The sequence below is a fragment of the Typopeltis vanoorti genome, chromosome 16, assembly GCF_054136105.1.
Source record: "Typopeltis vanoorti isolate ZY-2024b chromosome 16, IOZ_Tvanoo_1.0, whole genome shotgun sequence".
NCBI lineage: Eukaryota > Metazoa > Arthropoda > Arachnida > Uropygi > Thelyphonidae > Typopeltis > Typopeltis vanoorti.
The window spans coordinates 104,775,215-104,802,374 of record NC_143564.1 but is presented as its reverse complement, the minus strand read 5'-3'; the positions used below and the strand labels follow the sequence as shown (position 1 = coordinate 104,802,374).

The 27,160-nt window shown below is 34.2% G+C and overlaps 1 protein-coding gene across 3 annotated transcripts in view; it reads right to left on the bottom strand.

Annotated features, from left to right (window-relative positions):
* The window catches only part of ClpX (Caseinolytic protease chaperone subunit), a 201,486-nt gene that overhangs the window by 147,121 nt on the left and 27,205 nt on the right, over nt 1-27,160 (bottom strand). For all 3 annotated transcript variants that reach the window (XM_090406130.1, XM_090406128.1, XM_090406129.1), the window contains 2 exons: nt 24,215-24,472; nt 252-397 (listed from right to left, as the gene is read on the bottom strand). In XM_090406130.1, the coding sequence (XP_090262256.1) occupies nt 252-397; nt 24,215-24,472 (404 nt within the window). The remainder of the gene's footprint in view (nt 1-251; nt 398-24,214; nt 24,473-27,160) is intronic.

Genomic DNA, 27,160 nt, shown 5'->3' with positions numbered 1-27,160 from the left:
TTGTTCTATAAGTTTACTGTGAAGATGCAATAAGTTAATTACTGCAAAATGTCAACAGACATTTGACTATGCATTTTTTCAATCAAAATGTGGTCAAAGAGCTTGTGAAAACAGGATAGATATCCTGTAAGTATACTAGCTGAATGCAGTCTTTAGGATTTTATTTATTTAATAAATAAATAAAAAACACATCCTACTACAAATGGAAATAATAATTTTCCAGTTACTGTAAATGCAGATATTAAACATACTTTCTTAGGGGGTGGTGGTGGCTGCCTTGTCACTCCTGCTTTATCACTTGTAATGCGATTTTCCTTTAGGGTCTTCTTAGAATCCACATCAGAAAGAACAACAAAGAAATGATGACACTTGTCACATTTCACAAATCTAGTAGAGGCTAGGACACAGTTTAGAAAAATCACTATCACAAACAATAACTGATAACTGTCAATATAATTAAATACTCAGTGAAAGAAATTTATAATAAACCATATATAATTATCAAGAATAATGACCTTCAGTACACTACAAGACTGCTTGTAGTAAATTGAACCTGAACACTTTCTTTATGGTTCTTCAAAAGTGGAAAAATATTTTATCACAAATTTGGTTTCCCTACCCTTAAAATAAAAACAGTAACATGGCAAGCACAAAAATTTGCTTCTTAAACCATACTATCTCACCCCTAAAATCAGTGCAGACTAGAAAATTTCTATTGAAAATGCAGATATTAAGCATCCTTTCTCAGTGTTACTTCTCTCACTTCTCAGAGGAGTATTTAGAAACACTGATGTGAAGTAAAGAATAAACAAGGATAAAATGATGCCTAAATTTCATTTCAATTTATGAAATCATTACTTATGCTGAACCTAGTTGGTTGATTGAGTCTCTAAGCTTCAACCAGAAATATTCATCCACAAAAGCTGTGGATGAATATTTATTAAAGACTTTAGGTAGTACAGATTGTTGTTTGGGGGGGGGGGGGATCACTTAAAGGTCAAAGCCTGATAACTGGGAGGGACGTTCACATATTTTTTAGGAATACATAAAAAGACTGAGCCGGAGCTTCTGAACTAATGTCCAATCCTCACGTGGTGCACCGTTAGAAGGTATCCACCACGTATGGAATGAACAAGGATGGGCTGGCAATTTCAGACATCGAAACAAACTATACTCTATTGGCTGAAACCAGAAATAAAAATGATGGTAAAACATGATGTCATACTGGTTGGTGCATCACCTGCTTAAGACCCCCCTCCAAACTGAAGATAAGAAATAACATACAGAGCATCAATAGAAAGGATACTGAACTTGCAGAAGAACTCGAGAGGTGCTGTGTGGAAATAATTGATGTTACTCTGACAAAGAAGACTAAAACAGATAAGATCCTACTAAATAATAAACATAAGATGTTATATTCAACTAATAATGATTAAAGAAAGGAAGGAGTAGCAATGACAAACTTCTTGTTATGTAAGCAAATTTCAAAATGGGAATGGATGATGAAATTTATTTGTGCCTGTGAGTTAAGAGAACCCAAAGGAAGAAGTGAAGGAATTTGAGTCATTAGACAAGACAGCTGATATAAAAAATGGAAAAGTTGGTCCTTGAGATCTAAACGGCAGAGAAAGAAATGAATCCCACCAGGCATACAGAAAAGTTTTGGGGAAATTTGGAGAAAAGAGCAAGTCCAATAATAATGGTAAGTACCCGCTGGATTCCTGCTCAAGATGAGGACTAATTAATATTAACACCATTTTCCCAAGTAAAGATGTATACAAGTTCACATGGAGAGAAGAAATAAGAAGGCTTTTCTTATTTCTAGAAAATAAGGAAGAACTCATTGACTAAGTTACTGTTCATAGCAATATTTTCATGCTGGTTCAGGATAAAAGAACATACAGAGGATTTGAAATGGGAAGTAATCATTGCATAGTTTTAAGCAGGATAGAAATGAATACCATATTGAAAAGAACAATATGTAAGAAAGAATTAAAAAGAATTTAAGTTGAGCAGTTTTACTGTAGTAGTGAACTGTAGACATTATATTCCAGAAAAAATTAAACAGTTCAATTAAACAAGAACCAAACCTTGGTGTATCAGCAGCAAACTCTCAAGAAAACACTGAGTGATTCATCAAGGTAGGCATGTGGTGAAGTTGTCTGAAAAAACAGAAAAATAAGAACACCATGGTAGACACAAGAAGCTAAAGAACAGTCCAGGATAAGAACAAAGCATACCAAAAGTTCCTAGTCAGAATAAGTCAGAAGATGCCATACAAGAATACAGAGAAAAATGTAAGAAAGCTAACAGCTAAACTATATTAAAAGTAGCTAAACACCAGTCATGGCTAAAAATTCGGTAAGAATAGAAAAGATAAATATCAGCAAGGTGGAAAAATGTTCTGGAAGTCACTGAAAAACCTTAGATATGAAAGAATGAGAACAGGTTAAGAAAAATCGTGGAGGAAAAACTTTGAGAAGAGCAAGCTGGGTTCCAAATAGAGACTATCTAGATCAGATTTTCAGTGAGGATATAACTAGAATCTGCACTTAAGTTTTGTAGATCTGAAAAAGGCATATGCTGCCTGGAGAAAAGCTTTTCAATAGAAATTATGCAGATCAATGAATAGTCTATATTTAAGCTGTAAGTCGGCAGTTAGAATTGAAGTAAATACAGGAAGATGGTTTGATGTAAAATAAGGCATAAGACAAGGATGCACACATCTCCCCTATTATTCATCATTCATATGGATTGCATTATGAAAGAAAGTGGCATTAAACTTACTCTTAGAATCAGACACATCAAATTTAGTTCTTTGCTTTATGCAGATGATGCTATACATCTAAACAAATCAAGTGCAAATCCCCAGGATTTTCTAACTAAACTAAATATCATTCCTTTTGGAATATCAGACCACACTTAGACTATTGTTCTCAAATTTAGTCCCCAGGATTTGAAGGGGATAAATGAATTGTGGAAAGGATACAAAGAAGGATATCAAAGACAATTTCAGGACTGTACAATGTTAGTTATGAGGATCGGCAGAGGGAATGTGGACTGTTCTGCAGTCCACATTGGTGGATAGAAGAAGGAGAGGTGATATGAGTGAGACTTTTAAACCGTTGAGAGGTGGTTAAAGGGTTGATACTGGGGAGTTCTTTCGCTTGGTTGAAAGCAGGAAGGAGTGATGACAAGCAGCCATTCCTAGAAGTTACGAAAGGAAACTGTGAGCAAGAGGGTGAGGAGTGGTTTCTTTGCATGGAGGGTGGTTTAACTGCATTGCCTGAAAGAGTGGTGAGAGCAGGAATGGTCAATCCGTTTAAGGAGTGGTATGATAGACTTTGTGTTTCCTAGGAAGGACCTCCCGCAATGAGTCTTTTGACTCCTGGAGGCCTAATTAATAATAATAATAATAATAATAATAACAGCTATAACAAATTTGGCATGAAAATCAGCAAAAAAGAAGACCCAACTGTGAAAATGAAAATAGACAGGACCATAGAACTTCAACTACATTCTCAAAGGAGACCCTACAGAATATGTAAAATATTTCAGCTACTTAGGTACCATTTTTAGTGCAGATGACAAATTAAATATGCAAACATAACAGAATAAGCAAAACTGACATGGTGGGAAGCCAGTTGAAAAAAATTATATGGAATAAGAGAGATATTTCCAAAATACTAAACTAGCAGTATAAGACAGTGTTCAAACTAGTTTTAAGTTATAGATCCAAGAGTTGAAATAACATACTGGATCAAAGAATAGAGACCACAGATATCAAAGTTCTGAGAAAAATTAGGAAAGTGAACAGATGGCATAAATGGATCTTATTAAAAATGAAGATATTAGGAAGGAATATAATGCTGTTAACATTCATGAATATGTGTGAGCAGAGCTAATCTAAGGAGATGTGGTTACTGCTTGGAAATGTTAGCAAAACAGGTGCCTGATGCCAAGGTGGTAGGAAAAAGACTCAGAGGAAGACAAAAATCTAGGTGGGTTGATTCGGTCAGAATTACCCTAGAAGACTGAAATATTAGATATGATGATATTGAAGTGCTGACAAATAATACACTAATTTGGAAGAAAAGTGGTGATAGGAGATTGCTATTAATGTAAACTTAACCATGTAGTACTGTCTTGTTATCCTGCATACCTCTTGAGGTTACACATCAGGATCAACTGATGATTTTTGTTGCTTAGCATGACCCTAGTTTCTAGAGGACTGAAGTAGCTTCAAAAAACTACATGTTTAGTATCTATGGAGTGGGGTTCCCCTGATTAACTCAGAGACCATCACAATATTAAACCTGCCGCAGGTTATACATTACATGTGAGTAGGGAGCTGACAAAAACAATCCTTATGCAAAATGAGAATTCATTTTTTTGTTTCATAAAGAAATCCAGAAAATTGTTAAGTAGAACTGTTAAGTAGGTATATCCCATAAACTGGGATATACCTACTTAACAGTTCATAGCATTCCCTTCAATCTTCAAAAAAAAAAAAAAAAAAAAAAAAAAAAAAAAAAAAAAAAAAAAAATTGTTTGTTTTCTATGCTCCTACCTATTTTCATAGTTTTGGTTCTTTTTATCTGCTTTTCAAGCCAAATTTGTTACAGCTGTTATTCGCTTTAGTTAGTGAACCCTGGAGACTTGCACTAGATGTGTTTAGGAGTTCATCATCATCAGCATAAAAGTTTGACATCTCCAACTCTAATATCAGGCTTAATGCCTGCCACTTTCTTTTATAATGTGATCTATATAGATGATGAATAAGAGTGGAGATAATGTGCATCCTTGTTTTACTTCTGATTTTACATCAACACATCTTCCTGTATTTCTTTCAATTATAACTGCTGACTGACAAACCTAAATATAGAGTATGTATTGCTCTGTATAATGCTCCAGGGCCACATTTATACTTTTGGGGATCCAAAGTACAACATCATTATGAGACGTCAAAAATGAGTAATTTTTTAGTTTATTGAAAATAAAAGTCAACATTTCCATAATAACTCATTTTAATAACACAATACAACATTGGTATATATATATTTATATTTTCAATAAATCAGTTCAAATTTAAATAAAAAAATTAATAACTAAAAGTTTTTTTTCTGGCTTTGGTTTTAGCAAATATATCTATAATGTCATCATAATTAATCAAATCCATTACATCTGATTCAATGCATAATAACGACAGGTCACTTCATAATGAATAAATGAATAAATAATTTTTTATTCATTTCAACACTGAAAATGAGTGTTCAGCACTTTATTTGAAATAGGCATTCATCAAAAATATTTTTAAAATTGTTTCTACGTTCAGAAAAGTAGACCTTAACCCATCTTTTATAAATTTGTACATATTTTTAATTGAAGAACTTTCTTCCTTTATCATTATTAAAAATTGCTTAACTTCATCAGTAAATTTTGCTGGATCAATATCAGTCCCATAAGTTTGTAAAATTTTATTAATACTAGTCTTGTACTTGTCTTGATCTATATCTTTCTTTAAAAAAATGTCAAACATATCTAATATGTCGAAATAGCTTTTTATTCTTTCATTAATTTCCAAAATTAGCTTATCTCAAATGACATTAAAAGTGTTCACAGCGAAATTTTCTTTTCAATGTAATATAATCCCATTGTTAGATTGTGGAACTTCATCACTCATTTTTTTGTTTTTTTAACTCTTTCCTTTTCATCTTTAAATTTTGTCTCATTTCTTAATAAATTCGCTTCTTCATTTACAGCAGTAAAACTATTTCTTATATCTAAAATAAAACCAACTAAAGACTAACAAATTTTAGCTAAAAACAAATCCATATCGGGATCTTGTAGAGCTTTACTAGTAGCATGTATTCGTTGTAAAATTATGTCCCATACAACTGTTAAAATTGCTGTTTCTGGTTTGTCAAAATGTTCAGCCAATGATGAGCTCTCTAATTTAGAAATAGGTTTTTCATGAGGAGAAATGGATAGTTCAAGTAATGTGTCTTTAATTTGTTTATATCCATGTTTCAAAGCCAATATAGCGTCAGCTCTTTTCACTTAGTCTTTTAACTGTTAAAGATTTTTTTTCTAAATGTTTAAGGAGTATACCCTCATATCGCTTGGTGTCGCACGGATTAGATAGTCGGTTTGTCGAGAGCTCCTGAAAAGATCAGTATTATTTTGTGTTAACATTAGATATTTTACTAGAATTTTAAGTAGTATTGTTTGCTTTTTGTTTCTTGGTGTGTCTGTGCAATTTTTGCGTGTTTTCTGTTATTTTAATTATTATTTTTAAGAAAAGATAGCGTACACATGGCACCGATAAAGAAAAAAATGGCGGCCAGGTCGCCATGCTTGTTTAAGAGTTTTGATGTAAAAGAATTTATGCAATGTGCTGTCTGTGAGATGTATGCCTTGCGAAGAGCGGTAGGAGTCTGGTTAGAAAGTGATAGTGGAGTTAATATGTGTAGAAAGTGTAAAGAGAATGAGGACTTCAAGCGTGTTTCGTGTATCGAGACTGATATCGTTAACCGTAGTCAAAATGTAGAAAATGGCGGTGTACTAGAGAATTGCGTGGTAGTACCAGATATGTGTGAGAGCGTCGCTGAAAGTGTAAATGAAGGTAGAAACACCGAAAGAATGGATGATTTGATCGATAATGAAAATGGTGACATAAATGCGAGTAGCGAAATTGCCCGTTTAAATGGCGCTATACACAGAGCCAAAAGACAACTGGAGCGTATGCAAAAATGTGTGTTGAACGTACCGACAAATAACCGGCGGAAGTCTGTGATGGCAAATAATAGAATGTTCGTAAACGTCAATAAAATGAAGGAGCGAGTGCTGTATGGGGATTCGCTATTAAGAGGCATAATAATTGAGAGTTTAACGAAGTCGTACCAGCCGGGTGCGAACATAAAGGACGTCAGCGAATCTATTCGACTGCAAAAACAGAGGGTGAAAGAGATGATAATAGTGGCAGGAACGAATGATTTGAAAGAGGACAAAATGGAAATGATAGAGGATGTGAGGGAGTTGTTTGAGGTAGCAAAAGAGAAGAGTGAGAGAGTTAGGATGGTGAGTATCTTACCGCGGTATGACAGCGAAGTGTTTAGAAGGAGGGCCATAATTGCCAATGACTTTATGCGTGCGTTATGCATGGAGAGTGGTGTGGAATTTGTGGATGTGTGGAATGAGTTCGATGGGCGAAAGGACTTATATAAGATGGATGGGTTACATTTGAATGGAGTTGGTGTACGGAGACTTGAAAGAGTGTTGATGAATGATGTGGAAGTGGATGTACAGACTCAGGGAAACTAGATTTATTAAGAGGGGGGGGAGTAGATATGCAGACTTTAGGGGGGGAAGTTAAGTGTATGAATGAGTATATTATGCCAGGGCGAGTACGACGGACAACAAATCAGAATGGGATAGTTAGTATAAGGAATCAAAGTAGGGATGGGACAAATGGGCTTCTGCGATTCATGTACACTAATGCCAGGAGTATTAGGAACAAGAAGGAAGAGTTTTTGGCCATGGTTGGCACTTCCAGGCCACAGGTTGTCGGTATTAGTGAAACATGGCTGACAGAAGATGATAAAGCTAGTGGGATTGAATGCGATGGGTATAGCGTGTTCAGGAGTGACAGGGTGAATAAAAAGGGGGGAGGAGTGTTATTGATGATAGCTGATGAGCTTCAGCCAAGGAGTATAAAAGTTGAACTGCAGGATGGGGAAAAAAGCACATTTGAGGCTGTTTGGTGTGAGATACAATCTAGCAGAACAAAATATACAATTGGGTGCTGCTATAGACCGGGTGATGGAGTGGATGGTGAGAATAGTATGCATAAGCAAATAGAAGAAATGAGTGGAAGGAGGGTAATTATTATGGGTGATTTCAATTATGGTAACATTGACTGGAAAGAGGAGAGGGCACATGGGAGGAAGGAATTGGATTTTATGCAGTTATTAAGGGACAACTATCTACGGCAACATGTATTGGAAAATACCAGGGGGCAGAGAGTGCTGGACCTAGTAATTGCAACTGAGAATGTAGCTGTAACGAACATGACCATGTTGCCACCAATTGGTGAGAGTGACCATAAGGTCATGACTTGGGAGGTGGCTAAAGGAGTCGAATTTACAATTAAGACAGGGTACATGTGGAATTACCGGGCTGGTAAGTATGACAAGCTTAGGTGTGTGCTTGGCTCAATGCCATGGCATGTAAAACTGCAAGGGCTGGATGTTGATAGTGCATGGGAGGTGGTTAAGAACTGTTTGCAGGAGGCAATGATTGACTGTATACCAAGAGTCCGAATAATAAATCAGGTAGGGGTTAAATGGATGAATAACACTATTAAGCTTGAGCTGCAAAAAAAGAAACAATTGTGGAGGGAATTTAAGGAGAAGGGTGACCATCAGGTGCATGAACAGTATAAAGCTCAGGCCAGGATGGTAACAAGGGTGGTAAGAAAAGCAAAAGCAGATTACGAAAGGAAATTGGCCATGCAGGCTAAAGAGAATCCCAAACAGTTTTTTCAATATGTTGCAAGTAAAAGGAAAAATGCTCATGGTAGAATGATCTTAAAAAATGCTGAGGGTAGGGAGGTAACTGAATCAGTCGATGTTGTGGAATTACTGAGCGAGCACTTTGCAAGAGTATATCATCCAGGTGGTGACTTTGCGGAAATGGAAGAACCAACAGCTTATACTGGAATTGTGATGAATGAGGTAGAGGTAACTAGTCTATTACAGAACCTCAATGTCAATACATCTGTGGGATTGGATGGTATACCAGCTCGTGTCGTACGTGAAGCGGCCAAAGAATTGTCAGTGCCCTTGACCATTTTGTTTAATTTGAGCCTCAGGACTGGGTCAGTCCCAAGGGGGTGGAAAGAGGGGAAAATAGTTCCACTGCACAAAGGTGGTTCCAAGGCTGCTGTTGAAAATTACTGACCAATCAGCATAACAGGAATCATTATCAAGGTCTTAGAGAAAATAGTCAAGAGGAAAATACAAGATTGAATAGAAGAAAATGAGATACTGTATCGGGGACAGCATGGTTTTGTGAAGGGTAGGTCATGCCTCAGTAACTTGCTCACGTATTATAACACAGTGACGGCTGAACTGGATAAGGGTAATGGGTTTACAGTGATTCTGCTGGACCTTGCTAAGGCCTTTGACAGGATACCACATGGAATTCTAATCAGTAAATTGCAGCATATGGGAATGGACATAGGGTTGGTGAGATGGATAGGAGGGTGGTTGACGGAGAGATATCAGAGAGTGGTTTACTCAGGAGTAGAGTCCACAAGACGGCCTGTGACTAGTGGTGTACCACAAGGATCTGTTCTTGGACCACTGCTGTTTAATTTGTTCATAAATGATATAGGAAAGGATCTGAGAGGAACAGTTCATTTGTTTGCGGATGATGCGAAGTTGGGTAGGGCAATAGTGAATGCAGATGACGTCAAAATTTTGCAGGATGATTTGGATAGATTGGAGGTCTGGGCTAGGGAGAATGGATGTCAATTTAATGTAGCAAAATGTAAGGTTATGCATTTTGGGGTGAAAAGATTGGAGGCAGTTTACTGCATTGGTGGAACCGTGCTCCAGGAAATTGATGAGGCACGAGATTTAGGAGTGTTGGTGGATAAGGAATTGAAATTTAGGGGACACATTGCAAAAGTGGCCAAATCAGCTCATCAAATCACTTGGTTGCTGAAGAATACGTTGACAAGCAGAGACAAGCAGGTTATTGTTCCTCTGTATCGAGCCTTGATAAGACCTCATCTCGACTACTGTGCTTAGATTTGGTCACCTAGGTTTCTTCTTGATGGGGAGGAGGTGGAGAGGATCCAGAGGCGAGTGACCAAGATGATAGCAGGTCTGTGGAATGAACCATATGAGAACAGGTTGAAGATTTGTGGGTTGCAAAAATTGGTTGATAGGCGGAGGAGGGGAGATATGATTGAGACATTCAAATTACTGAAGGGTTTCTATAAAATTAATTCAGAAGATATTTTTGAGAACAGGACTGGTTGTGGGAGGACTAGGGGACATCCATGGAAACTGGGCAAAAGTGTGGTTAGTAAAGGTGTTAGAGCTGGGTTCTTTACTTTTAGAGTAGTGAATGAGTGGAATACGCTCCCTGAGTCTGTGGTGGATGCTGTGACAGTGAATGAGTTTAAGGCGAGGTATGATAGATACTGTATGAATGTCGAATAGTTGTGATGAAAATGATTTGGGGCCTCCCTCGATGAGTCTAATGACTCCCTGGAGTTGCCCGTGATAATAATAATAATAATAATAATACCCCATCTTCTTGTTGAAGATGAAAAGTAATTATATACATTTTGAATAAAACAAAATTATTGCACAGCTTTTGGACAAGATTCCGCAGTATAGTACCCAATTAAATTTAAGGAATGACTAGAGCACGGCATATAATGTGCAGAGGGACAACGTTTTTTCAGCATAGCTTGCAAACCTGTATAGATATCTTTAATATTGGCAGTGTTATCATAGCTTTGCCCTCTGCACATTTTTATATCCAAAGATAATTCTTCTAATTTTTTTTAACACTATCTCTTCTAAATATAAGAAATTATGTTGAGTAATACTGATGAACCCGATAAATGTTTCTCTAATGTCAGAATTTGCGGCAACCTAAATATCATAGCAAACTGGTCATTGTGAGCAATGTCTGGCGTTGAATCGAGTATTATTGCAAATAAGCAGCTTCCTTAATTTCTGATATTAATATTTCTCTTGTTTTTGTAGCTATTAACGCTATGAATTCATCACAACTGTGGTAAGAAAGATAATTTGAACTGCCAGAACTACAGTTGGCATATATTTATATATGATGTTTTAAAAACTCATCAAATTCACTTAAATAATGTAAACACAATAAATAATTTCCGCAAGAATCAGAAAAAACATCATTTGTATTTCCTCTAAATGCTAGCCCTAGTTCACTCAGTAACTTAATGGTAGCTATTATTCTTTTTAAAACCTCTCTCCAATAATTTTCTTCAGATTGTATTTGTTTGATCAATTCAGAATCAATTCAACTATTTACAGAACTTGATTTTCTTTTGCGATATGTGCACATCGCTCGTGATCACATAAGGTTCATGTTATATTTCCCCAGTCATTACAACCCTTCATCAAGCTATTATTTGGCTTAGAAAACAATTTACAAACAAAGCAGTAAATTGCTTTGCTGGTTTCTGAAAAAATTAGCCACTCTTGTTTCTCCTTTGTTCCATTTGCCTTTTTACAGTAAAAATGTGATTCATTTATATTTCTGACATATATTCTATTGCATTCTGCGTATTCTTTTTTTAAATTTTCGATTTTACCAACATTCTGGGCATATTTATTAAAATATGCTCAATAAACTGTTCATTAATAGTAAGTGGCCACACTGCTATATCGGTATGATAAGAGATAGCCTGCTTGCTGGTAAGTACAGACTCAAATTAAAAATTTTCTTCAGAACCCTCGATTTGTTTCATTTACTTCTTTCTCTCCTTCTATGTTTTCCACATCATTTTGATGTTCTTCATTTTCACTTTCATCTCCTCCTGATAATGATACCAATGTTGTGTTTTCATTCCGAGAAGCGTGTAGTAACTTCAGTTCTATGGAATTCTTCATTTTCAGAATGCAAGAAAGACAAAATGGCCCCCTTTTGACTATTTAACTGTTTTTCATTTTCTCTGAGTCATTTTCTTTTACTAACTCCAGATTCAAATTTTCTTGGCATCATTATGTGTATTAATCTATCAAAAGCGAAATAAATATTTATTAAATCCAAAATAAACCTATAACTAAAATAAACAATTACTTACAGGCATAGACTTCTGTGGCTAATTGGTTCAAAAGATATATTTCAGTGATTACACCGCATTTTTTATTATTCAGTTATACAAAATACTGAAATAATAGTTCCCGACAAGTTTCATAAATCGTAGGATTTACATCTTCAGGGGGTAAATAGTATAACTTAAAGTTTAAACAAGAGAATTAATAAATACAAATCATAACCGTCTGGCTATTCATAAACTCAAATAACAGAATGCAGATATAAAACATTATTGATGTTGAACAATACTGGACGATGTCACGTGTTCTTGTTCTCGTTCATACAGTATAAAATCTATAATACAGTATAAATCTACCTCGATCTGAGCTCGGACTGTATGAACGAGAACAAGAACACGTGACATCGGAAATCTCTGGAAATATTGGAGATTTCCTTTTGCTGGGCTGGTCTTCCTCAGTCTTTATCTCGAATCTGCGTCGAAAAGTGGGGGATGAAAAGAAGCCACGAGGAGGTTCCAACACACCAGAGCACGAGTCCGTGCATTTTAGGCACTGCAATGACTTTTTAAATTGTGCGCTACCGATTACTTCTACGTCATTGTTTTCCTCCTCCCCTTTTTCCATGTCACCGTACGTCACCCAGTACTTAGCGCCACAAATGGAAATCTTAGCGTGTTCTTCCGACTTTGTGTGTGTGTGGGGGGGGGAACTACGTGCCTACCTAAAGGGTGCACGTGTACTTGTAGCACGCGTTTAGATTCCAGCCACTTTTACTTAATCGGATTATCTTTTCTCCCAGCAATTTGTAAGTACTTACACAAAAGCAGTAAGGTTTAAGAACTGAAGCAATTTACAATATTTTACCTTATAACATAAAGTAGTGAAAATATCCTCAATTTAGTAATACTTTGGTAAATTACAAGAAATTAGTATATCTGATATATCAATATGTGATTCAAAATGTAAACCCATGATAATTCTGTAGGAAACGTTAATTAATTCAATTTTAGATTCATTCAGAATTTAACACTATGTTAGCTCCTGAATAAATGATTTCTTTGCAAGATTCCTTTATTCAGGATCTAACAAAGATATGGTAATAATTTAGTACAGCAATGCAAGTTTTAAAAAAAATAATAAATAAATAAAATAAAATAAATCAAATTAAGCTTGCTAATCAAGGTAATAAAAATAGTAACTTCAACTGTAAAGTTCAGATATTCTCACTAAAAATAAAAATTTTGAATTTACGGTAATAAAAATTGTAGCAAAAATCGTCATATTTATGGAATTACAACATGGATCTAAATATAAATATAAAATGTTTCAGTTTGCAGTAACATGCATCATATGCCTCCCTGGTTGACAGAATGGCTAACATATCTGCTTTCCAACCCAACTTTAGGTGAACGGTAAATTTTGTCGCCTAGTGCGAGACCACCCTACTTACTGAAGGCCTGGGATTCACATAAAAAGCATATAATATATATATATATATATATATAGGATTAATTCAGTTCCAACTTTATCGCACAATTAGTAAGATTTATTCAACCCCAGCTTTGATTTTTTAAGTTGCAGTAATAAGCATAATTCCAGCTTCAGTTAAAACGGAGAGGCAATAAATAGTAACAATAACTCTATGCTTGCTAACATCCACTTTTTTACTCAACATTTTAACCTAAAATAACTAGAATCTTGATGCACAAAAAAATGAACTGAAAAAATCAATTTAATTTATAAATAATAATAAACTTGAAAATCAAATGCTCTGTTTATATGATATAGATACTGCTCTTACCCAACTAATTAATACAAATAGCAGCAGCACACAAAAAAACCTCTGTTGTCTCATGAACAGGTTTCAAAATGATTGCAAGTTCAATATTCAGTGATCTGTTCTTTCCTAACAGGATTCTGGGAAATCATAGGGTGAAATATTCTTAAGAACATTATGGATTAAACTGACCTATATTTAATCTCTGGATTAAGCTGCTAAGTCACTTGGTGGTTGGTCAACCCAAGTCAAACATTTACTAAGAGAAAATTTCCAGAGAAGGAGATCAGAATTTATTAATATTGATAAGAACAATAGTCTAAAAGTCCAGGTAGTCCAAAAGTGAAAACCATTCTATGACAAAATGTAACTAGTTTAAGTAAAAACACAAAAATACAACCATACAGATATTAAGTATATCTTTATACAGTTCATAATTAAAAGGACTGTAATAATAGATTTCTACAGATGTCTCATCTTGTTTTGGTATTATCAAAATTATCAAGTTATTCTGAAGCATTATGAAGTTTGCTATTTATTATTATGCTGCTAATATTTCTTCAAATGTGGCACTTTTTACAACAAAATTGGCTAAGTTAATATATCTGTTTGCAAATATACTCAAAATTCCTTCAACCCAATAAAAAGATAGAATGCTGATGAAACTTCATCAGCATTCTATCTGTTAAAATGCAATTATCCCCCCCCCCCCGTTAATGGATTGTTGTCTTTATGTGCACCGTATTGCTTGGAATTTCCTTTACTGTCCTACAATATTTGACCCTTTTTTGCTGCACAATTTTTTATTGTGTCTCTTCCCAAAATAAAAACGAATTTCACATGTGCGAAAATAAATAATCAAAATGTTTGTTTGCATTGGAAATATTATGTCAAATAATTATATTTTTTAAATAACATTTATTGAAATAAATATGACATTTTGCTTTCTTTCCTTGCATTATATGGGTTGCACATTTCAATTTTAGGAACGATTTTTTTTTTTTTATGAACAACAAATGATGTCAAACTGCATTACTCGGGGTTTCCGATTGCGAGTCTTTTTAATATCAAAAATTTATATCCAATGGTATTTTATCAGAGACCGCCTTCGTCTTTTGCTTAAAACTGCAACAGATTTTTTTTTTTAGGATCTGCATTACTATAATATCCAGTGTAACCACTGTAGATATGCTGAAAATATAATATGAAGGATATCCTATAGGAAATAATTCAAAATTTATGTCATTTTGAAGATTTTCTACTGCATCTACCTCCCTTCTCCTCTCCTGGAAGTAGCTACTTTAAATTTCTACTGGTATGAAAGCTTTCAGACAGTATTCAAAATCTCTTACTTCAGTTTACAGTTTAGACAAAAAAATAAAATAAAGCAATAATATTGTTGAGCCATCGAAGCTTCTAATTCTGTACTCTCTCTTTGCAATCTGAAATCAGTTGTTCAGCTGTCTGCTGAAATTTCAGCAGTGTTATTATTATTATTATTATTTTTTAATTCTAAATATTACTACATCTTCAAAATACTTCATAATAATCCTCTTAGCTGGAGGAAAAGCTGAACTTAGATTACTCTCACTGCTATTGAGAAAGACAAGAGAGAAAATTTCCCCAGAAATCACACTAGCTGTATTGCAAAATACATCAAGAATGTCTTGTTTCGTTTTCCATTGTTGATTACAAACATCCTAACACAGAAATACTGGCATATCTTTTACAGGCTGATACAACAGTTATACCAAATTGATTTCTTAATTTATGGTGATCAGTTCCATTTTTATTATCACAAAATTGTAAATAATTTGATACAATTATCTCGAAAAAAAAAAAAAAAAGATTTGAATTATTTAAAAGAAAAGGTACATATGTATTACATAATCATTTATATTTTTTTGGGGGGGGGGGGGTAAGAGGGTTATAGACCTATTCCTTTCTGTTCGAGTAACAGTCCATAAGCTAACAAAAATTATTAAGAAAGTGAGAAACGTCCCAAACAATAGCCGAATACACACAGAAATTTATTTTATTTTATTATTATATATTTCACCTTTCTGATTGCTTTACAGATGTTCAAAACATTTTATTCTGATATTGCTTTTCTAGGATGAAACTTTTTTTTAAACATTAATTTCCCAAATATTACATAATTTAATGATTTATACTTATCAGGAAATAATATAAATGAAAAAATATACGAAATTTGCTAATTTATAATAATCACAATTTAATTTCGGTATCGGAATATTAAGTTCTCTGGTACAATTACTTGGGAAAAATAACGAATTCAAACAAAAAGAAAGTGCACATATGTTATCTGTTATCTAGCAGTATTTTGTGTGTGCATGTGGTGATAATTTGGGGGGGGGGGGGTAGCCATTAAAGGCGAATTAATTCTGTTATGAAAATTTTGGAAATAAAATTTCATTCTGAAGCATGCACCTACACATGTTTCGAAAAATAAACTGTAGGGAAAATATCGCTACATCAAAATTTCCGCATAATATTGAAATTAGTCAAAAATATATACATAACTGCTGTTTATTTCGATTTGCAGTGAGTGATTAGGGAAAAATCAAGAAAGTTGAAATGCAAAAACCTACAGATTACGTTATAAAAATTATGCATTACATGATACGATTCAAGATTTACGTATGATTCTCCATAAAGCAAAATTTAAAAGTGCGAACCTCCATGCAATCTGTGAACTAACCTTTGAACTAAGATTATGAATAAAAAAAGAAAACTTAATTTGGAACAGAGGGAGGCTGTATTCATTTTTAGATTCGGATTTTCATGAATTTATAAAAGAATCGTTTGACAAAAATAATTATAATTATCTTCAATCAAGTTCTGGGAGAATTTTAAAATGTATTGGTGATTAAAATAATAATAAAAAAATTGATAGTGATATTGATCTTCCAAAGTGATACAATATGAAGTAAAGAAAGTATGCAAGGATTTCTTATTTTGTGCTGGCATTAAACACTATAATTATACAATAAAAACAAGCAGCAAAAAATGAATATAACTCATAATTTAGTCTGATATAACTTAGATTCGGTTACTGAGCAAACGGCAAGCAACTGCGTTTCTTGCTGTAGGCAACTGAACATAGCCTACTACGTACGCCAGGTAATCTAGTTTTTTTCAGCGTGAAGGATTATTGCCCCTTCTAATGGACATGATGGTCAAACTGCACTTCTTATCCATGTTCTTTCAACAGGTGGACAAAATATTATCCAGGTTTGCTGAACGTGTATATACGTCCAGCAAAGAAATGGTATGCTTAAATTTTATGGAATACAGGAGTTCCTGTTAGTTTTATATTCTAAGGAAAGAACAATGTATTTCAAATGGAAGTAGGAGGCCTCGCAAATTTTTCAAACTAGAATGGCCTATACTTTTTATATTATGAATTTAATATTTAAAAATAAGTATTTTATTTTGCAACTATAGCTATGCTGTTTTTTTTTAATTGTTCTTTGTGAGGAGTAAAATTTTAAAATGTGCCCCCCCCCCATAGACAGTGATGCTCCCCAGCTTGCGCCTCATGCACCTAATGGTAAATGCGGCCCTTTAATGCTCAATTCACTCCATATAACTAGTGTTTGAAAAGTTTTTCTTTGGCCACATTGTCATATGCCTTTTCCAGATCTACAAAACTTAAGTACAGATCCTTGTCATATTTCCACAATTTCTCTTAAAGTAAGACCAGTGCTGACTAATTGGAGTGAGGAACAGACAATCAGAAAAGGAGACAAGAGAAGAATAACTGCAGCAGAGATTTATGAGGAGAACTGTAGGATACACCTTGTTAGATCATAAAAGAAATAAAGAAATCATGGAAGAAATGAATGAACAACCAATAATAGAATATATCCACAACTATAGATGGAAATGGAAACAGCATATTGAAAGAATGGAAAATAGTAGAATCACCAAACAAATCCTTGAATACAAACCTGTGGGGAAGAAATCAGTTGGAAGACAATATAAAAGATGGAATGAGACCGTAACAAGCCTCAAAGGCCTAATACAAGATAGGAATATGATGATGATGATTGCCTTAAAGTGAAAATCTGATCTTAACAACCTCTATTTGGCCTGAACCCAGCTTGTTCTTCTCCAAGTTTCTCTTTCACAATCTTTCTCGACCTCTTTTCAAGTATGCTTGCATAAATCTTACCTGGAACACTTAATAGAGAAATTCCTCTGTAATTCTCACATTGTCTTATTCTCTTAATCCTTGGAAATTTGGCCTTCTGACAAGGCCCTCTGAATTATACAACGTAGCCGCTGCAAAAATTTTATATCTCGATACTTAAGCATTTCTGGTCGAATATCATCTACCACAGCAACCATTCCACATTTCAAGTTTTTGACAACTTTTTCTACCTCAAGTATTGATATGTACTCCTCTTTGCATTCCTCTTGAAAATTTTCAGTATGGTTCTGTCACTGTTTGATTAGTTTAACAGTCTCTCAAAATAATTACTCTAGACATCTAATATTTTTTATTCTTTTTACAGTACTCTTTTCTTTATTTTTAAGCTTTTTCAATAGCCTCTACATTTTGCCACCCTCCTGATATTTCTTTTCTATATTCTTACCAAAGTCTTCCCATGACTTTTGTTTAGCTATTTTTACACACAGATCTCTTACATTTGCCCCTGTATTCTTTTAAGGCATCTGCCAACTTATTTGCTAAGGACTTTTGGTATGCTTTCTTTTTTTCCAGGATTGCTTCTTTAACTTCTTGTGTCCACCAAGGTATTCTTATTTTTCTATCCTTGCAGACAACTTCACTAATTACCTTCCTAGCTAAATCAATCAATGTCTTCTTCAGTTTTATAGTGAGACTCCAAGGTTAGGTTCTTGTTTTCAATTTGTTTCATTTTATTAATTCTTTTTTAAAACTTTCTTACGTACTATTCTTTTCAAGATTAACAGTATGTAAGATCCATTTTTATCCTGCTTAGTACTAAGTAATGGTCACTTCCAATTTCAAATCCTATGTAAGCATGAAGATATCACTATTAACATAGTCAATGAGGCTTTTCTTGTTTCTTCTCTCCATGTGAACTTGTGGACATCTTTATGTTGAACATGGTAATGACTAGTCTGTGTCTAGGGCAGAAGTCCAATAAATACTCACCATTATTATTTAATTTTAATTTTTTAATTATTTATTTAATTAATTAATATTAAATTAAATTTAATTAATTTATTTAATTTATTATTTTATTTATAATTTAATTAATTTATTAATTTAATTAATTAATTTAATTAATTAATATTAATAATAAATTAAATTAATTAAATTAATTAATAGTAATTATTATTTTAGCTTTGCCCATTAATCCAAATTTTCTTAAAATGTTCCTATATGCCTGGTGGGATTCATTTCCTACGATGATTCATTTTAAAAATTTATGGAATTTACAACCGTGTTAAAAAAAAACTTTTTTATTATCCCGACGTTTCGATCTTCACATCAAGATCATCATCTGGAGCATACATCAATATACAAGACAAGCTGAGTTACATCATTAACTGTAAGCTATAGAAACAATGATTTAATCACATGTTATTTTACTAGCATGACCTCTAGTGAAAAAAAATAAAAATAAAAAATATAAAAAAAATACATCAAGCAAAATTCTATTTACGATGACAGGAATAAACATTCTTTCAGATGGTTTTCTTTCAGAAACAATGATGTCTTATTTTTAGTGTTACAATTCTTATTTTTGCTTTTAAGATACTAGATTTTCTACAGTCCTGTTTATAGTTGTTCTTAGTGAGGAAAGTTCCGTGGGTCGAATATATACCTTCCATATGTTTGGGATTTTTAGACCATCACTATTGTTCAGATTGGGGTGGTTGATAATAATCTCACGTTTCCTTGAATTTTCGTTCATACCATGTTTTATTTCAACGTACTCAGCTAGTGCTTTTCCAGTTAATTCTGTGTAAGGAATTCAGGGCATGATCAGAAAGGCCAGCTTCACCATAATTATTATGCATCGTTTATGTTCTTTTTGTCTGATAGGAATTGTGCATCCTGTTTCTCCTATATATGTTATGTTGCAAGTACAATAAATCTGGTATACTCCAGGGTGGACTAGTGGAGGGAGTGGGTCTTCAGATGAGATAAGTAAGCTTTTTAATTTTGCAGGAGGTTTAAAGATGGCTTTGAGGTTGTATTTTCGTAGTACTCTGTTTATTTTGTCTGATGTTCCTTTAATGTAGGGAATGGTTATAGTTTTACTGTAGTCTGGTTTGTCTTTGTTTCTTCTTGAGGTTTTGTATAGAATTTTGTTAATAGTGTTTTGGCTGTATCCGTTTTTTTGGACAGTATTAAAGATAATTTTAAATTCATCTTTTAGTGCCTGTTCATTGGAACAGATCATCTGCGCCCTGTTTTTTAGCATGTTGATGACACCTAGTTTTTGTGTTGGGTGGTGGTAGGAGTTTATGTGTATACATTGTCCCGTATGTGTCGGTTTCCGGTAAACAGTGAAGGAAAGATTACCAGAGAGAAGATGTGTGACAAGTGTATCTAGAAACGGAAGTTTGTTGTGTTTTTCAATTTCAATTGTATGCATTTGTGTTGTTTGTTTAGGTGGCTAAGGAATGTGTCTAATGTCTGGCGGCCATGAAACCAGATTGCTGCTAATTTTTTGGCTAAGTGATATGTCGGGCTATCAATTCTTTCGACTATAGGTCTTAATGGTGTGTTTTCTTTGTGAATTTTCGGTAGACCGTAAATTCTTGAGGAGCACGCGTAGTGAGGAAATAGTTTTATGACCATATCTTCAGGCCAAGTGGTAATTGACTTAAGTAGTTTCTCTGTTTTGTTTTTTATTCTGTTGGTTGGGTTGTAGTTAACTAATTTGTATGTGTTATTGTCAGAGACCAGCAGATTCATTTTTTCTACGTAAGTGGTATGGTTTAAAATAAAGATGGCATTTCATTTATCGGCTATGGTTATTACTATGTTCGGATTTGTTTTAAGTGATTTTATCGCTGTTAATTCGTGTTTAGTAATGTTGCTTGTTGTTGTTTTGTTATGATTTAAAATGTTGGCAGTTTCTAAACGTATTTTATCTGCTATGTTATTAGGGATGAATCTTAGGCCATAAATTCAAGTTTGTTAAGTATAGAGATTTCGTCTTTGTTTAGGGCGTGGTTGGATAGGTTGACTATGTAATCAATACCTGTGGGTGATTGGTGGCTCCTGTCATTTCTTGCTTCTGGTTGGTTGTTGTTGTTCACTGTGGCGAACTTTGAATATTGCAGCTGGTTTTGTCGTTCTTTTAGTCTTTGGAATTTGGAAATTAGGTTTCCTTTCTTCGTTTGGAGGATGTGGTTTGCTGTGTTGTCCGTAATCTTTTCTAGGATCAACCAGATATCTTCATTAACGTAGCTTGAAAGTTCAGTTTTTTTCTTTTAGTAGCTGGTTTTGTGTATCGGCTAGATTCTTTCTAGTAGCTTGGACTTGGATCTGCTCTCTGAGAAGTGCTTTCTCCATGCGGTGGTACATTCGTTGGGCTTTTGTTGAGGTGAATTTTTTCTTTAGCCTGATGCAATTAGGAGTGATATTGCTGTCCCTACATCGTTTTAAAAAAGCCAGTCAATTGATCGAATTTGAAACTTGAATCTTCAGCTTACCGTATTGATTGCATCACTTGTGTGTCGAATCTCCATGAATTATTGTAATCCTTTCTAACAATAACAAGCAACATTACTAAACATGAATTAACAGTGATAAAGTCGCTTAAAACAAATCCGAACATAGTAATAACCAGAGCCGATAAAGGAAATGCCACCATTATTTTAAACCGTACCACTTACGTAGAAAAAACAAATCTGCTGGTCTCTGACAATAACACATATAAATTAGTTAACTACAACCCAACCAACAGAATAAAAACAAAACAGAGAAACTACTTAAGTCAATTACCACTTGACCCGAAGATACAGTCAAAGAACTATTTCCTCACTACGCGTGCTCCCCAAGAATTTACGGGCTACCGAAAATTCACAAATAAGACACACCATTAAGACCTATAGTCGAAGGAATTGATAGCCTGACGTATCACTTAGCCAAAAAATTAGCAGCAACACTCAAGGAGTTGGTAGGTCATTCCCCCTCCTATATCAAAAACACACAACACTTCATAAATACCATCAAAGACATTACATTAGAAAAAGATGATTTATTAGTCAGTTTTGACTTCTCTGCCCTCTTCACGAATGTCCCAATCAATGACACAATCCTTCTCCTACAGAACCAATTCCCTCCAAATATCACGGAGCTCTTTGCGCATGTATTACAGTCAGGTTATTTTGTATGGCAAAATGCCTTCTATTTCCAAAAAGAAGGCACAGCCATGGGCTCGCCATTATCCCCCTCCCCCCCCCCGCCCCCATTGCTAACTTTTACATGGAATATTTTGAGCAACTTGTCTTAGGTTCCTCCCCTTTAAAACCCAAAGTCTGGCTTAGATATGTTGACGATGTTTTCGTGATCTGGTCCCATGGCCGCCAGACATTAGACACATTCCTTAGCCACCCTAAACAAACAACACAAACGCATACAATTCACAACTGAAATTGAAAAACACAACACACTTCCGTTTCTGGATACACTTGTAACACGTCTTCCCTCTGGCAATCTTTCCTTCACTGTTTACTGGAAACCGACACATAAACTCCTACCACCACCCAACACAAAAACTAGGTGTCATCAACACACTAAAAACCAGGGCGCAGATGATCTGTTCCAATGAACAGGCACTAAAAGACGAATTTAAAATTATCTTTAATACTTTCCAAAAAAACAGATACAGCCAAAACACTATTAACAAAATTCTATACAAAACCTCAAGAAGAAACAAAGACAAACCAGACTACAGTAAAACTATAACCATTCCCTACATTAAAGGAACATCAGACAAAATAAACAGAGTACTACGAAAATACAACCTCAAAGCCACCTTTAAACCTCCTACAAAATTAAAAAGCTTACTCGACTCATCCAAAGACCCACTCCATCCACTAGTCGACCCTGGAGTATACCAGATTTTTTGTACTTGCAACATAACATATATAGGAGAAACAGCACGCACAATTCCTATCAGACAAAAAGAACATAAACGACACATTAAATATAATAATTATGGTAAAGCTGGTATTTCTGATCATACCCTGAATTCCTTACACAGAATTGACTGGAAAAGCACTAGCTGTCTACATTGAAATAAAACATGGTATGAACGAAAATTCAAGGAAGCATGTGAGATTATTATCAACCACCCCAATCTGAACAATAATGATGGTCTAAAAATCCCAAACATATGGAAATTATATATTCGACCCATGGAACGTTCCTCACTAAGAACAATTATAAACAGGACTGTAGAAAATCCAGTATCTTAAAAGCAAAAATAAGAATTGTAACACTAAAAATAGGACATCATTGTTTCTGAAAGAAAACCATCTGAAAGAATGTTTATTCCTGTCATCGTAAATAGAATTTGGCTTGATGTAATTTTTTTTTTTTTTACTAGAGGTCATGCCAGTAGAATAACGTGATGAAATCATTGTTTCTTTAGCTCAGAGTTAATAATGTAACTCAGCTTGTCTTGTAAATTGATGTATGCTCCAGATGATGATCTTGATGTGAAGATTGAAACGTTGGGATAATAAAAAAGTTTCTTTTTAACACGGGTGTAAATTCCATAAATTTTTAAAATGAATGATCATCATGTAACTCTAAAAGAAAGGATTCCTACGATGATGTTCAGATCCCCAACAAGGACCACTTTTTCCATTTTCTTTATGTCAGCTGCCTGTTCCAGTGAATCAAAAAATTCCTTCTTCTGCTTCCTTGGAAGAACTTTCTGGACCAGAGGCACAACTAAGTTTCATTGTCCATGATCCCATTTTGAAGTTTGCTCACATAAACGCCATATATATTACACTATTTATTCCACTTTGGAGTTCCAATAGTCTTTTTTTGTATTGAATCCAGATCTGAATTCACACTGATTAGGCATGTAAAAAGATATGGAAATTAGACAGCTATTTAATCATATTTAATTAGGATTTCAATAACCTTTGAGACTGTAGATAATATAGGTAATCCATAATTTCTGATTGCACTTCTGTTACTTCCTTTAAATAATGGAAGATCTGAAGTAACCTTTAAGTGTTCTATAAATTTCTCCATGTTCAACAGATTTATTAATAATACATGTAAAGAACTTTAATTTATGTTTAATTATAATGTGTAGTTTAGAATTTAGATAAGGAAAGTTTTTTTTTTTATTAGAAGTACTTGCATTCTTGTAACATATGAATTAAGTCTTAATTAAATTTTAATTTGAACAAAACACTTGAGCATATTTCAAATTAAGCTGAAAATCATCCAAAACTAAATTTATATGGCAGGGAAATTGTCTTCAGATTTATCTTCCAAACTGAACTTAATCAGGGTTTATTGTACAAATACTGATTTAGTTGATTTTCAATATTCCTTCAATTACTTCAATCAGTTGTAATAGATACCAAAAATACTTACAGACAAATGTTTCTACATGAGTGCATGGATTGCCACATTTGGGGCAGCACAGATGACCATCCCCTCCACCATTACTACTCCCTCTTCCACTAGACCCAGTTGATTTGTCATTGTTATTATTTCCACGCACATCTGTGTCACCTCCATCTCCAGGTGGTCCAATTACAATACGTAACTTTGGATATGTGACTGCAATACCACGTAATACAATGCGACATGAATCTTGATTAACTTTTGATTTTAGCAGCTTAGCTATAGCTGAAAAATAAATTATAAGATTTATGATTATTATGATAAAATTTTGCAAAATAGTTATTGTTGCTAATTCATTCTAATTTTATCAAAGCCTAAAATCTTCAGAGCTTATCCTATATTATCTAATCCTCTAATGCTTCAAATTAAGATAATTTTTAATTAAATATCTTTCATTTAATTTGATGCATTAACATGTTCGCTGCTAACTACGAGTATACTCGTAGTTGGTAAACCAGCTGCACAAGCCAGCTACAAGTATACTCGTATGACGCTTACCGCCGGGAACGAGATTACTGTACTGACCTTGAAGAACTGAAAATGTTTGGCTTGTGGAGCTAGCATCAAAACTGTGTATTCTCATAGATATTATATGCTCTGCACAAGCCAACTACGAGTATACTCGTATGACGCTTACCGCCGGCAACGAGATTACGGTACTGACCTTGAAGAAGTGAAATTGCTCGGCGAACAGGAATAGACTATGCCAAAGTAGCATGGCAGCGAACGTGTTAAAGAGATGGACAACATAAGGGCAGTTATTAGAATTTAGTCTGTGCTTAAGTTAGTACATATTACAGAAATAAGCATCATGAACCTGAAACTTCTGTAATGCCAAATAAGTTATGTTATCAATATGGTAATTCTCTATTTAATAATGGTTATTACTAAACAATAATCAATAACAGAAGGAGAGGAAAACTGAATGAAAGTAATCAGTCAATATGGTAAACATGATTTTTTATATGATCTTCTCCAGTCTAAATCAGCCTATACTCAACCAATGTGTAAAAAGGGTGATATATCTTTTCCATCCAATTTTTTTCATTCAATTCTTTCTAAAATAATACAGAATTATTAACACTTAACTTAAGATTTCACATCTAAGTCAACACTTGAATTAAGATTTCAGAAACTTATATTCTACCCAGAAACCTTTCAACTAATAAACAATTACCAGTGTGAATTCCCTCACTGTCAACACAAATCTTGCTTGTGTTATCCACTTTGGCAACATGCCACAGAAAAGTTTATGAAATCTTAACTGGTTGCCTTTGATATCTCTAAGACACTGCCAGCTTTTTTTTTTTTTGTCTGAAAAGACGTTAAATCTGATGGTGTATAGATCTTTTCCCTCCCTCTTTGCAATTAATGCTGGGATTCTACAAGGTTCTGTTCTTTCAGTTGCTTTCTTCCTTCTATACATACATATATATATCAAAAACTTATTAGCTAGAATATATAGACATGTTTTTTTCACAATTAAGTCATGGCTTAGTCAAAATTAAGATGTCAACTTAAACCAAAGTGCTGTCAGAGAATTGCCCAGATACTTGATTTGTACTGAAATGCAGTTTAAGCTAGAAATGCTTGTTCATCATAGAATCCTCACATTTCTTCAAGTCTTTCCGATTTATGGTTATGGATACCTTTAAGTTTTCTTCCTGTGTATCTTCTGGATAGAATGCTTGTTGTAGAGAAAAGATGTGCTTATGGGAAGCTCTGTAAACATGTTTTGAAAAAGATGCTGACAGCACATAGAAAATAAGAAAGCAGTATCTGACACAAGCAATGCATAACTGCGTACCAAGAGTTAAGTTAATAAATAGAGTAAGAGTGAGATTGGAAAAGATGTTATGGAGGAAATACAAGATGGTTCAAAGCAAACAGATGCATGGGAAATATCAACTGCAAGCCAGAAAGGTGCACAGTTAAAAAAAAAAAAAAAAAAAAAAAAAAAAAAGTAGAATATGAGAGGAGATTGGCCAGTCAGGTTAAGAATAATTAATGGGAATTCTTCTGATATGTGGCAAGCAAGAAAAAAAATAATTATGGAAGGGTAACATTGGTAGATAGTTATGGTAACTCTGTTACAATAGCAAAAGATACAGTACAGTTGTTTAATGAATACTTTATCAGCAAATATCATGTTTGTGTAAATGATAATGTGCAAAATGCAGAAGGGAAGCAAATATCAGAATTACAGGGGAAAGAATAAGCAGTGCATGAAATGCTGATTAAGTTTGATATTAATAAGGCTGTGAGAATAGATGACATATCACCACATATTTTTAAGAAACGTGCAAAAGAGTTAGCTATACCTTAATCTGGTTATTTAATGGAAGTCATGCAATATGTAGAAAGTTTCTAAGGAATGGAAAGAAGGCAAAATAATATCACTCCACAAACATGGTTCTAGGATAAAGCTTTTCAATTATAGACTTGTTTGTATATCTGCAGTTGTGGTTAAGGTATTGGAGAAGATAGTAAGGAAACCTAGTAAGTAATAAATTTCTAGCAGCAGAACTATGGGTATAAGGGAGAAATGTAGATGACATGCATTGGCAAATTAGCACAATTATGAGAGATTTCAACTATGAGGACATAGACTGGGAAGAGAAATGGTCACAGGGAGGGAAAGAAAATGAATTTATACAGCTGCTGAGAGATAATTACCTCAGGCAGCATGTAATGGAGGGGACATGAGGTTCGAGAGTGCAAGATCTCATCCTAGCAATCAGAGAATTTAACTAATCTATCTACACTATCTCTGCTTGGGGGAAAGTGATCATGTAGTCTTGGCCTGGGAGATTGCCAGACATACAGAATTTTCTATTAAGAAGTGATATATGTAGAATTACAAAGCAAGTGATTATGAAAAACTAAGGAGTCAGCTTTCTAGCAGTGTCATAG